A 14,570-nucleotide genomic window follows, 5' to 3' on the forward strand; every position below is an offset into this window, starting at 1 on the left:
AATTCTTGATTCTAGGATATAGTTCGTCGAGTCTGGTTTCCAGAAAGTTATGATTTGTAATTTTTGGATATACAGAAGATAGGTTTTTATGATTTTACAAGATTGCGTGTCTAATCTGATTCGGGAAGATGTTTTCTGGTCTAACTTCCCGACATCATAACTTGAGATTGATAAAGCCAAATGGGTTGGTTCCACTTCTGGAACTTAGTATTATGAATTTAAGAGACAACCCAATTGGCCTTGCATAATTTGGATAGTTGAGAGAACCATGAAAATACTTTTTGTTGCACAATCTGCTGAACTGTTTGTACCTATCTGCAATGATTGAATTATTTTTAGCTTTTCCTATATGATAAAAATATAATGAAAATTGTTTGAGAAACCTAGTCCATATAGTCTACTGTGATAAATTTTGTATAATTTATCTTTGATTTTTACATAGTAAATAAAATCATTTTGTACGTGCTAGAATCTGCCTCGTTTAATGAATGATCAAAAGTTAGGTTGTATGATGAATATATGGTTGCTTTTCCATGAAATGACGTGTGGATACATGGTAGGACTTTTATTATAGTTGACATTGCTTAATATCACCAACGAGTCGTCGGGTCAAGTTTGTGTTTGTGTGTGTGTCCATACATGAGTCTTATTGTCTTGGTTGTTAAACACACTCTCATAACTTAAACACTCGTACTAGGTAACAGTTAACGAGTCAAGTGCATACATAGGTTTGAGAAAAGTCTATTACACGTGTCACCAGGTGAGTTCATGTTTTTTCCTCATTGTTTTCTGGATTGAAAAAAACAAAACTATTTTCGTATACTTGTTTTCTGGATTGAAAACAACAAAACTATTTTCGTATACTTGTTTTCTGGATGGAAAACAACAAAGCATTTTCCTTACTTGTTTTCTGGATTGAAAACAACAAAGCATTTTCCTTACTTGTTTTCTGGATTGAAAACATGGACATACTTACCTACTGGTTTTTTGGATGAAAATGCAACGACTTACTTTGGATTGATGTAGTTTCTTATATATCACATGTGTATACTAGATGCCCTCATATCACTTAAAGTCCTTACATACCTTGAACCGTTAGGATGGGATCGCGGGGAAATTTAAGTAGTACTACTGGGTTTGACAAACCCCACCTGCTATAACTCGACTGTATCACTTAAAGTCCTTACATACCTTGAACCGTTAGGATGGGATCGCGGGGAAATTTAAGTAGTACTACTGGGTTTGACAAACCCCACCTGCTATAACTCGACTGGAGGTCGGACGGGTATAAATTGTCCTAACATACATCGCCAGTGTTTTGTGATAGACCTGGTAAGAAGGCATACAGATAGTCGGCTTCGGTTCAAACGTATAGTAGCTTGTAAATGGGTTAGCTACCCTGGTATATTTGAAAAGTGCTAAATCTACATATACAACTAATGCTACGTATACTATCTATACTATATATATTACTTTTTACTACAACTTATGAACTCACCAACCTCGTGTTGACCCTTGAGTATTTATACTTGCCCAGGTTGCTAAGTGTGCTAAGGAGCGGGTTGCATTGCATATGTCAGGAGTCACACTCGTCGCATGAACTTTTATTTCTCATTGTTATACATGATGGGTTGCGCGTGTTCAAACACATAGTTTATTGTTTATCTTAAAACACTTACTTTAACGCTTCCGCAACACTTTTAAATTGTCGGTTTGGATTTTGTTTTCTCAAGTTTGAATGAGACTTAAATAAATGTTATGAATACTTTAATTTGGTTGTTTGGTATAACTAATGAGCTAGATCCTGGTATGTCACACGCCTTGCGGTATAACTTCGTTAGTCGAAATTTGGGGGTGTGACACCTTCCCACTTTGGTCCCAGCTTCCTAGTGTCAGACTGTTTATTGGCCTCGTTATTTCCTAGCACCAAGTCCCAGGGCTTGAACGTTTCTTTTCTAACTCACGTTTTGTAGAAGGCTTCCAGGTTCTTCTTGTACCTAGCTTCTTTGATGGCAGCCTGGTCACGGGCTTCTTCTAGGAGATTGAGGTTAAGTAGAACCTATGAGTCAATAGCTTCTTGATTAATGCTTTTCACCTTTCTTTGGTTTAACCCAATTTTAATATGGATCATAGCTTCTGATCCGAAGACTAAGCTATAGGGTGTTTTTCCGTGACATGTTTTCTATGTTGTTTGGATGGCCCAAAGAACACTTGGAAGTTCTTCTACCCAATTCTTGTCATACCTTCCCAATCTTTCCTTAATGCCATCTACTATACATCGATTAATTCGTTTGACTTGGCCGTTTGATTGGGGGTAGGCAACCGAGCTAAAGACTTGCTTGATTTTTAGCTCCTTGCACCAAAGGTTGAATGGCCTCTCAGCTAATTGCTTCCCATAGTCAGTTACTATCACACCTAGTAGCCCATATCTGCAAACTATGTTTTCCCATACAAAGTTTATCACTTTCTTCCCTGTGATGGAAGCCAAGGGTTTAACTTCTGGACACTTGGTAAGGTAATCTACAGCTACTAGCAAGAACTTGGCCTTCCCGCCTGCTTCGGGGAAGGGACCGACAATGTCCATTCCCCATTTGTGGAAAGGCCAAGGGGATTTGATGAGTACCAGGTTATGCTTTGGATTAGTCATAATGGGAGCATGGAGCTGGCAAGCTTCACACTTGTGTATTACTTCGGCCGAGTCTTTGTGCATTGTTGGCCAATAGTATCCCAGGTTCATCAGTCTGGTTACTACTGACCTTGGGCCGGAATGTGTTCCACAATGCTTTCGTGGACTTCTCTTACGAGGTAATTACTTTGATCTGGTCTTACAAATCGTAGCAAGGGGCTCAAATATCCTCTCTTGTATAGGACACCGTCTTCCACAACATACTGCTTAGCTTTGAGCTTCAACTGTATACCTTCTCCTTCTTCATCAGGAAGCTTCCCCTCCTTGAGGAACTCTAAGATGGGGGGCCATCCAAATATCCCCCTCTTCTTCAATGACATCTTGTACTTCTGGTTCTTCAATGGAGAGGGATCTTAATACTTCCACCAGGACCTTCTTTGTCAAATGAGCAAAGGTCAGAGAAGCTAGCTTGCTGAGAGCATCAGCTTGCTTGTTTCAAGTTCTAGAAACTTGAGACAGTGAACAGCTCTTGAATTCCTTCATAAGTTCCTTGACCTTCTACTTATACTTCAGCATAGAAGGTTCCCTTGCCTTGAAATCGTTGTTAACTTAGTTGGCTACTAATCTTGAATCAACAAAGGCACTTAATTCCTGAATCTTCATCGTTCTTGCTAAGCGAAACCCTACAATCAAAGCCTCATATTCATCTTCATTGTTAGCATGGAAACTCTAGTCAGAGTGCGTAAGTTTATTCGGTTCCTTGGGGGTCTGTGATTATAAGACCAGCTCCGGAACCTTATATACTCTAGGCTCCATTGGTATAGAGCGTCCATTTTCCTAGAGGGATGGCAGGTTCACCTTCTTCAAGCTCATTTACTTCCATGGGCTCTTCTTGTGTTTCAACTAGGAAGTTGGCCGGAACTTAACCTTTGATTGACTTCCTAGCTATGCTCGCCCAAACCGATAGCCCATTTAGCTAACCTTCCTGAGATCTCTGGGTTTTCCAAAATCGACCTTATGGGCTTGTCGGTGATCACCTTCATCTGATGAGCGTGGAAGTATCACCTCAGCCTCTTGGCTGTGTGAACGAGGTCTAGAATGAGCTTCTCAATAGGCGTGTAATTGAGCTGAGCTTCTTTTAGCACTCTGCAAATAAAATATACTAGGACCTCGACCCTATCTCATTCAACCATAAGCATAGAGCTGATAGCTTCCTTTTCCTACAAAAAGATAGATTGTTATTGTTTCTCCTTCTTGAGGAGCTGTCAAAGCAGGTAAGGAAGCTAGATGCTTCTTTAAGGCTAGGAAGGCAACTTCTTCCTCACTAGTCCATTGGAAGTCTTTCTTGTTCGTGCAGTTTTTCAAAGTTCTAAAGAAAGGTAGAGATTTTTTCTGCTGATTTAGAAAGAAACCTTTTAAGGACAGCAATCTTATCGTTGAGGCTTTGAACCTCTTTCTTGGACTTTAGAGAATGCAAGTCAAGGACAGCTTGTACCTTACTTGGGTTAGATTTTATGCTTTGCTTATCGATTAGGTGTCCCAAGAATTTACCTTCTTCTAAACCAAAAGAAAACTTGATTGGATTGAGCTTCATGTTGATTCTCCTTAGGTTTTTGAAGGTTTCTTCAATGCCGTTGATCATTGTTTCTTCACTTTTGCTCTTGATGACCAGGTCGTCGACGTAAGCTTCCATATTTCCACTTATTTGTTCGGAGAAGGTTCTGTCAATCAAACGTTGGTATATAGCCCTAGCATTCTTTAATCTGAAGGGCATCTTCTTATAACAAAAGATCCCCTTGTCAGTGTGAAATGCTGTTTTTTCTTCATCTTCGACCTTCATCAAAATCTGATGGTACCCCTTGTATGCATCTAGGAAGCAATTGTATTGGAAGCCGGTGAAGGAGTCTACCTTCTAGTCAATTTCTGGAAAGGGGTAGTTGTCCTTGAGACAAGCTTTTTTAAGGTCTTTAAAGTCCACACACATATACCACGACCCATCGGATTTCTTGACCATAACTGGATTTGCAATCAAGGAGTGGTATCTTATTTCTCGGAGGATATAAGCTTTGACAATTTTGTCTAATTTTTTGCAGGCAGCTAAGCTTCTTTCAGCTGCTAAGCTTCTTTTTCTTTGAGCAAATGGCTTATGTGTGGGTGAGATGTTCAGGGAATGTTCAGCATATTCCCTTGGAACCCCTGTCATATCATTTGGACACCATGCAAAAACGTCTTTATTACTTTGCAAAAGAGTTATGAGTTTACTCATAGTTTGGGAGGGAAGCTTACTATTGATTTGATAGCTTGTTTAGGGTAAGTTAAGTTGATGCTTATTTCCCTTACAAGGCTATCCTCCATGTCTTTCTTAAGCTCCCATGATTCTTCAGTAGCTGCTATTAGTAAAGCTTCTGGCGTTAGGGCCAAAGTAGCTATTCCTCCCGCGGTTGGAAATTTCATCATACCATGAGATGCAGACACTACTGTATCGAAAATGGAAATTACGGTTCTACTAATGAGTATGTTATAGCTAGAAGGATACCTGACCATTGTGAAGGTAAGCTTCTCTACTCGAGAGAGGTCTCCGTCTCTGAGCCTGACGTCTAAAGTGAGCTTCCCTAAGGGAATCGCTTTCTCTCCAGTGAAGCTTTTGAGAGAACTCTCCGTGTGCTGGAGTTGCTTCTTGATTTCTTGAGGTAGTTGAAGGAAACATTTTTTGTACGTCACCTCCGTTGTTAACCCACAGTCCATGTAGGCTCCATCTATGGGGAAGCCATTCAGCCCAGCTTCCACTATGACTGGATTTGTGACTTTGTGGTAAGGGTCAGTCGGAGGGAAGCATATGCTTTGTTGGTTCCAAGCTAGCGTTCGTTGCCTTTTGTTACAAAGCTGAACCATGTTTACTCCGAATACGTTCTACCAATTCCCTTTACCTTCTTTAGGATCTTTCAGCAAGTGAGATAGCTCCCCACTTTGGACAGCGTCTTCGATACGCTTCTTCAGCTGGAAGCAATCATTGGTTTGATGGCCGATGTCATTGTCAAAGGCACAAAACTTGCCTGCATCACGTTTGCTTGCTGGCTTGGACAACGGGCAAGGAGGACGAAAGTTATGTTTAACCTCTTCGATTGCCAATATTTCTTGTGGAGTTTTGATAAGAACCGAGAAGATTAGTTTATCCTTCTCTTAAGGTCTTTATTGGCGAGAAGAGCCGCTTCTATCATCTGACCTTCTATGTTCGTAGTGCTTCGATGGATGCTTCTCAACAAAGGGCTGGAATCGAGGCTTCTGTCCTTCTGAAGAGTGGTTTCTCCAGCTTCCCGGGTCACGTTTTCTTGTTTCTTGATTGTCCAAAGCTTCTTCCCCTCGAAGGTAAGCTTCTATTCTTTCGAAAGCTTCTTTCATGGTTTGGGGGATGTTCTCATGAAATCTTCTCGCAAGCTTCTTTACCTTGATGGCATTCATGTAACCTGACACACGCATCTTTTCTGAGGAACCACTGTAGTTCAAACATTCTTTCTTGTATCTTTCTATGCAGATTTGGAGGTCCTCATGCTCCTTTTGCCTGATTTGGTGTAGGACTGCAACGTCGTTGGTGCACCTTCTTTACTGGGTGAAGTTTGCTAGGAAGATTTGGTACAGGTCATCAAAGGAAGCTATACTTCTTGATGGAAGGGAATTAAACCAAAGCCTTGTAGGTCCTATTAGGATTTGCATGGACATGTGACAACATTCAGCGTTGTTTCACCTTTCAACGGTAGCTGCTCCTGTGAAGATCTGAAAGTGATCTTCGAGATCTTCCGTTCCATCATAAGCCTTTATGTTGGCTGGCATCTTGATTCTAGTTTGGAACATAAAGTTGTCTATTTGTTATGAGAAGCATAACAAGGTTGAAGGCTTGTATGGCTGATAAGGTTCCAGATGCGCTAGGTCACCTATGCTGATGGTAACAATACTTGGAACTTGAGTAACCACAGGTTGGATTGTGACAGGGAAGCCTTCAGAAGCTTGCCACTATCAGCTCCCTTGCCAAGGTTAGCCATATTGGAACATCACGATGGCAGCCATATGAGGATACGTCATGCTGGGCAGCATAAGACCTGGTTGCAAGTAAGCTTGTGGCATGGAACATGTAGCTTCTACTATAGGTGAGGTCATTATACTGCTTGCCAAAGGGAGTGACATAAGAGCTTCTGCCAAAGAGTTGCCAGTTGGGAGAGGTACTCCAGCGGGTGAGCTTTGAAAAAGCTGTTCCATGGTGTACTCTCCTGCTCCGTTAGGAGTGATGGGCGAACCTGTGAGGCTCACTCTTTCTCAAGGAGAGTTCATGTTTTCATATCCTTCTGCTTGTGAGCTGCTGAGTCCTTGAGCGTTTCTTCTCGAAGGAGAAGGTGTGCTCATGTTTGACGGACTAGGTATGGGGAGGGCGTAATTTCAGGTTCCTCGGTATAATCCAACCTTATTCTCACCCCCTTAGCTCGCTCCTCTTGAGCATGATTATTCGTCAGCTCCCTGAGCTGGAGGAAGTTCCGTTTAACACCCTCTGACGTCATATCTATTCTCTCCACCGGAAGTAGAAAATCACTTCTGGAGAAAAGATTCCACTTCTTGTCGAGAGTGGTGTTTGGAACTCAAAGGATTGTGACGACGTGGCGGTTGGCCTGCTTGTCCTCGGCGAACTACGGCCAATATTTTCCTCCGGGGAGGAGTTTCGAGTGGCCAATCATCGTTCGGAGGAACACTCTTGCCGGAATTACTCTTTTCAGCCATGAAAGGATAATGCTTGAGTACAATGAAGCTGAACTACCGGAATTCTTTGTTCTAAGTAGCGTAGCCCCATTGTGGGCGCCACTTGTTGCTACAAGGCGGTAGCTAACAATAAGGATATGGTCGTCCAAGAGTATCTCCGAACCAAAGCTTCTATACCTGCTAACAACAACGAAAAAAACACGACCGGTTAGTCTCACCGTAGGAGGGGATCTCCTACGATCAACATCTGACGTGAGAATCAGTGATATGATACGATTATAAGGTTGTAGGAGTTTATAGAGAGAGTTAAGAGAAAACGGATGAAGATGGAATGAGAATACCTTGGGTGAAGTTTCCTTATATAGGCAGTCGAAAGTTTCCCGGGGGAAGCTGGAGCTTCTTAAGAGGAAAATGTCAGCTTTCCTTTAAGCTTGCGCAAGCTGGGTGTATGCCATTTCCATATAAGCTTTGCTCAACTTTTATTTGTCTTCTTGTTGCTTTTGCTTTATGGCAGACACCAGTTTTTGTTAGCTATGACTTTATCTGGCATTACTATAGAAGGAGCTTCTTGGCCAACTTAGAGACCTTGTTGGGCAAGTGTCAAGCTTTCTGTCTGGAAGCTTATGTTTATTGCTTTCTTGTTCCTAAGCTTCCCTGGCTTATAAGCTTGTGTTTGATGTTGCTTTATTCTTAAGCTTTTTTAGCTCGTGGGTAGGGGTACCCACGCCATCAGTTACAAATAGAAAAAAAAAACACTAGACTATAGAGAGTATGCCAATGAGTTAGAACACGCTCGAACTAAACTGAAGCTCGTTCAATGTACGAGACCAATTTGCATACATCGAGCTTCACTAAGTTTGTTACGTATAGAATATTATTTTAGGCCCAAGCTAAGATCATGTTTGATTTTTTTTTTCTCGATCAAACTTAGACAAGCTTGTGTTGTATACAACCATAGTTAACTATAGACCATCTTGATTTTTTGCATCTTCTCTCCAAAGTTAAATAATAAAACATATCCTAAGTCATACAAGTAAAACATAATAACCATTACGAATATATTTTCAATTTGTCCCGTATACTTTGAATCAAATACTGAACTTTTAAATTTTAACTTGTAAATTCTTTTTCAGCATGACATGTTTAACCCATTTAACTAAATATGCCAGCACCTACCCGTTTAACTCATTCACTACAATCATCAACCCCTGTATTTAAGACGTTTGTAACTCATAAAAACTTTTACAACTAATCGACCCAGTTGACTCGTTTAGACACGAGTTTAACAACTTTATGCACGAGTCATATGAAATATATGTATGCACACACACACACAAATATATATTCAGGTTGCCACAATTAAAATTTTACACCTCTTCAGTTATTTTGTTGTTAACTTATAACATATCAGTGGTGCTTTCTTATAGCATATATATTAACTGAAAATAAGTTTCTTATATCTTCAGTTTCCACAACCGAACCATGTTTCCCAAACTAGCATGCAACATCTGAATCCGCCTCTAATGTGTTATGTGGTAGTCCTAGGGCTAACAGTTTGAGCCTACCTTAGGTAATAATTGTAAAAATGGATAATTTCTAGCATGGGTCAGGTTGGGTTGAACAACAAATTTTTTTACACATCGTGGGGTTGTTTGGATGTGTTTTGAAAGTGATTATGTTTAATAAGATAATCTTGTGAATAAAGGAGATTATTTTTTGGGAGATTTGAGTAAAAGTCATTCAATGATTGTGCTCCGTTTGGTAATATTGGAATACCTTTTGCTATTATGACTATGGACAAACTAATAGTCATCTTATGCTTTTATGTCATATTTAAGTTACTTGATTACATATTTATTTGATTTTTAAAATTTCATAGATTATATTTATTAATATGTTTTAAAAATAATTTTTCAACCCATGTGTCACACCGCATATAGACTAATAATAATAATAATAATAATAATAAGAGAATACAAGAGAGTACGCCACATCTGCTGTTCATGTCAAAATAAAACAAAAAAGAAAAATACAAAAATATATAAATAAAAAAAAAGTCATTATGTAAGTACAAAAAGTAGCCTCATATTACATAATATGGTCCTAATACTCCAACCATTACCTTAACACCATTGTAGAACTCCAGATTTACCTAGACTTCTTACTTCGCAACCCCATCCTCGATTTAGCAAATCTAAGTTTCTGGTTAAAGAAAAGTAGACAAAACTACTTTTAAGTAAGCTCACAGGTTTGATGATATAATCATGATCCGTTTAGCTAAAGGGGTTCACAGGTTCCACATGACCACTATCTGTTTAGCCACTAAACAGGTTCACAGGTTTGACCTGATCATGACCCGTTTAGTTAAATAGTTAAAACAGTTACGACTTGATCATGACCTGTTTAAACGGGTTTACGGGTTCAACATGATCACAACCGGTTTAGCTAAATGGGCTCAGAAGTTCAACCTGATCTGACCTGTTTAGCTAAACGGGTTCACAGATTCGACCTGACTGTGCTAAACGGATTCATGGGTTTGACCTGATCACGAGTCACGAGTCACAACCCATTTAGCTAAACGGGTTCACAGATCCTCAACCTGATCACGACCCGATTAACTAAACAAGTTCGAACTAATCATGGCCCTTTTAGCTAAACAGGTTCAACCTGATCACCATTGACAAGCTGTTTAGCTATATATGGGTTCATGGGCTCTACCTGATCACGACCCATTTAGTTAGGGTTGACAGGTTCAACCTAATCATGGCCCGGTTAACTAAACAGGTTCACAGGTTTGACCTAATCACAATTCACAGCATGTTTAGCTAAATGGGTTCACGAGTTCTAACTGATCACCACCCCTAATCTGATCACCACCCATTTAGCTAAAAGGGTTCAACCTAATTATGACCCGACCCGGTGAGCTAAACGGGTTCACAGGTTTGACCTAATCACAATTCACATGTTTAGCTAAACGGGTTCACGGGTTCTAACTGATCACCACCCATTTAGCTAAAACGGTTCGACCTTATTACAAACAGTTTAAAATGGTTCGACCTGATCACGACCTGTTTAGCTAGACGGGTTCACCGGTTCGACCTGATCATGGCCCGTTTAGTTAAATGGGTTCACAGGTTCAAGAATCGCATGATATTTTCTGGGATCGATATCAACAAACAGGTCAAACAACGAAGGCAACTGCTGATTTAAAGGATATTCTAACCGCATTCCTTCACCCGCAACTGATGAGCGTAGAACCGTGCCTTGTAAATGATTTAGTGCCTCGCTAGAGCACGCAGTATCCTGCAACATATTGCCAAAAATATCAATATCATTTATTATTTATTTATTTATTTCCATCATGTATAAAAATTAGAATATTGACACAGACCTAGGCCTGTAAACGAACACGAACAGAGCATGATTGTGTTTGTTTATCTAACTTCAACTGAACAATCAATCAAACACGTACAATTAAAGAACAGAGTTTTCTTGTTCGTGTTCGTTCATTAAGAAAACGGACGTGTTCGTGCTCGTTTATGATCGTTCACTAAAAATATAAACAAACGGTTCACAAACGTACACGAGTAAACAGAACTAAACATAGATAAACAAACTTAGTGTTGGGTCTAACAAGTCATTAAAACTATATTACATTGTAATGGGCCTAAAATAATTAAATGAGTAAATTAACGAAAGTAAAAGAACGAACGTAAAGAAACGTAAACCATTGTACATGAATGAACCTAAACAAAGTAAAATGAACGAACATTCACAAACATAAATGAACAAAAAAGACATGTGTTCATGTTTGTCCGTTTAACTAACTGAACAAAAAATGTGTTCATGTTCATTCGTTTATTAAATAAACAAACATAACGAACTTCCTGCCCTGCTTACAGGCCTACACTAACCCAAATGAAGACATTCAAAATATATGTATAAAAACAACATACTGAAAAGTCAACAAACGCCACTGGTGTCCCATATGTACTCTGAATCTTCAATTTCAAAAATCCACGACATCTGCATATTAACAATAACAGTAACAAGCACAAAATTTATTCCAAGTTCAAACTTAATAATAAAAAATAAAAAACGATCATATAAAATGTTCACAAACCTTGAAAATACTTGAGTAAGCTCTTGTTCGGTACACGCGGGTCCCAAATTAGCCACAAATATTGTCGGACATGGAGCTGATGAGTTTCTCTGATCACGCATATAAATTAAATACCACATACAATCCCAAATTTAAAATAAATAATAATAAAAGCAACACATAAAGCATACCGATCTTGCACCGGTGTTCTCGGTTCTTATATCAGAGTTTCCGTAACTAAACAATTGAACAAGTATCTTGTTAGAAAAAGTTGCTAATTCTACATGAAGATATGTGTCGTTTCTCCAGCCTCTTAATTACTTGAGCAACAAGCAATCATGTAACAACATGTGCAAGTTACAGTTTAAGAAAACATTTTCTAGTTAAAAATAATAAATATTGTGCTTAAGCAGTGCAGATGACCTTTGTGCAGGTGGATAACCAATCATGTTGTAAGCAGTATTACTCAATCCAGACACGTGAACGCTGCCAACACCTGCTAGTGCCCAATCATGTGCAAAACATGTGCAATGTGAGCTTATAAAACGACATTTTTACCCCTCACTAACTCGCTATTGTGTGACCTATATCCATATCAGATAATAACTGCACAACTAACATCTTGAAAAGTAGTAAGCTTTTAAGTCATCTACGTATTTGTGTTCTCTAACCTAATTGTAGTAACTCACCCGGATCAGAAACGCTTCTTGAATTTGAAAAAGACCCTTTTGCCCTTTTGTCAGATCCATGCTTATCATCATCTGGTTTTACAGTTAACCAAGTTTAATCATATATGTTTACCAGCTAAGTATCAAAAGATGGACTGTGTATGGCAGTTATTATACCTATTCTTGAGCGTTTGGACCTTGAATTTGATTTTGCAAGATCAATATGTAATGTTGACCCCTTCTCGAGGTCAAAGACCATCCCCTGAAAACAAACAAAAGAAAAAACAATAGAAAATGACAGTAATTCAGTAATGAGTTGGCTTTTGCTATAGTTGCAATTTAATATTGTGTCTATATAGTTGATAAGTTCATAACGTTTTTATACAAAATCAAATTTGAATACCTTGTTGTTGATAAAGTGGTCATAATAATTTATTTTCAAGTAATTTAAAGAGTTCCAGTAAAAAAACATGTTTTTCAAATTTCAACAAATACTAAGACATTGTAATCCATTATTCTAGAGAGTCTATAAAGTTGTAATCATTTTAAATATTTGTGAGACCAACCGATAACAACTATGGCAATATTTACCACCAAAAAAAAAATACATATTTTTGAAAATTATTGTAAGCTTATAGCTATTTTGAAGAAATATTATCTTGAAAAATGAACTATTATGCAAAAATAAAATTCCAGGTTTAGATACAAGATTGGTTAATAGCTAATAGAGCAAATGATCAATTTTTCCAACTTCAAAACCAAAAAACTGAAACGTGTTTAGGTAAGCTTAACATATTGCAAATAATAAAAAATCTGGTTACAACATATGCCAATGGTTTGCGACTTAAGATTTGCCGTTAAGGATGATGACATATGATGTTAGGGTTTTAGCATAGAGTACATGAGCTGGAAAAACAAAGTAAGCTACCTAAAAAGTTGGTATTATCATCACACAGAAGAAGCAAAAGTAATGAGATAGATGTGTGAATAATACTGTTCTTACATGTAAGGCGTGCAATGCTGCAAGTGCAGAAGGCTGATCGGCGAAGACAGCAAATCCAAATGGCTGTTGAACATCCATATCCATAGAGATTAGATACAAGAACATCAAATAGTAAAGATAAGATAATAAATTGGTTTCCATTTCATCCGAATATAACCTGTGTTTGAGTAGGACTAGGGCTACGCAGGTGACAGGACTCGTATCCTGGGAATTCACGGAACATATTGTAAATCTCACGAGGTTTGACGTCGTCAGGGAGTCCTGCAATGAAGAGCGTTCGAACCTCGTCTTGATTGTACAATTGCGGTGCGTAAGAAGCCAAAGGAGGCTGCTGGTAGGAGTAGTGGGTGGTGGTGGTTGCCGGTGGTAGGTAGTAAGCTACCAAGTCGTCCATCGATCAACAAGGGGTTACGCTTACTTCTACGACCCCTAATTTTTCCCCCAATTTGTGTTTGATCTCTGTTGTTGTGGAAATAATAATAATAATAATAATAATAATAATAATAATATTATTATTATTATTATTATTACTACTGCTAATATGGCGATTATTACTTCTATGTTTTAATTCTACTTGTTTCATCCTTTGTCGTCTTAACAAACAAACCCAACCAAATGTGATTTTTTGCCTTTATGAATTGTTCAAATTTGCTATTTTTGTTAGAGTTTAATTTTCGTTGTAATTTTCGTCTATCTTGTTAACATATTATGGATTGAACTAGCAGGTTTTTAACAAACTATGGGGCAGAAATTATAATGAAAATAAACTCTAGGGAATGAAAATGATGAATTTTAAACTTTTGGACTGAAATAGCAAATTTCAACAATCCACATAGACAAACTACGCATTGCTCCAAATGCAAATAATAAAGCTTCTCAAGTTAAAAAAGCTACGCCGCTAAATTGAATGATGTTATCAAACTTATACCTTTAGCACACCGAAAAGATGAGGTGCTAAAGCACGTGACTGAAAGTTGTTGGTTATGCTTAATTGAAGTTAAATGTTAGGTCATTTGTAGCGGGGGTTTTAGTCTTATAGAGTGTAGGCATGGATGGAGGTGAGGGACAGAGAAATGACAAAAAAGTCTCGTGATCCATGAGCATGTATACAATTAGTATGAGAAGAAAGCTACATTTATGAAAGTGATGGGGGAGAAATGTGTGATGATAGTACATGGGTAAGGGGGAGGGTCCACGGTTTTAGAGAAGACCGATAGGAAGGTATGTATAACTTTACATATTATAAATGATTAGATCTTTAACCAAGCTATTCATGCTCAATACAAATAGGTGTTAGTATCAAGGTGCTCATTCCCACTTCCCATGTTGTTGAGAATTATAATCTATTACTATGCATTGATATTACAAGTATGATTAAAGGGCAAATAAAAAAACATTAAAAAGAACACGTGAAAATAAAGTTAATAA

The 14,570-nt window shown here is 38.4% G+C and overlaps 1 protein-coding gene across 1 annotated transcript; it reads right to left on the reverse strand.

The window, feature by feature from the left end:
- Nucleotides 1–9,517: 9,517 nt before the first annotated feature.
- LOC143543461 (uncharacterized) lies at nt 9,518–13,536 on the reverse strand. Its single transcript, XM_077035779.1, has 10 exons — nt 13,300–13,536; nt 13,143–13,205; nt 12,317–12,401; nt 12,161–12,232; nt 11,895–11,967; nt 11,663–11,708; nt 11,493–11,581; nt 11,326–11,395; nt 10,585–10,672; nt 9,518–9,561 (listed from the first exon to the last, which is right to left on the reverse strand). Exons 1-10 carry the CDS (start codon nt 13,534–13,536, stop codon nt 9,518–9,520), a joined length of 867 nt encoding a protein of 288 aa, XP_076891894.1.
- Between the last annotated feature and the right edge of the window lie 1,034 nt (nt 13,537–14,570).

The sequence above is a fragment of the Bidens hawaiensis genome, unplaced genomic scaffold, assembly GCF_021521415.1.
Source record: "Bidens hawaiensis isolate Kalapana, Puna unplaced genomic scaffold, B.hawaiensis_p1.1 tig00000864_1, whole genome shotgun sequence".
Classification (NCBI taxonomy): Eukaryota; Viridiplantae; Streptophyta; class Magnoliopsida; order Asterales; family Asteraceae; genus Bidens; species Bidens hawaiensis.

Bases quoted from the DNA above. Each gene is read 5' to 3' on its own strand.
- LOC143543461 (XM_077035779.1), bottom strand. From the start codon at position 13,536: ATGGACGACTTGGTAGCTTACTACCTACCACCGGCAACCACCACCACC. The intron at 12,233-12,316 runs GTATAATAACTG...CTGTAAAACCAG, and splicing joins GTCCAAACGCTCAAGAATAG to ATGATGATAAGCATGGATCT. The intron at 10,673-11,325 runs GTATGTTGTTTT...AATATGTTGCAG, and splicing joins TGGCGTTTGTTGACTTTTCA to GATACTGCGTGCTCTAGCGA.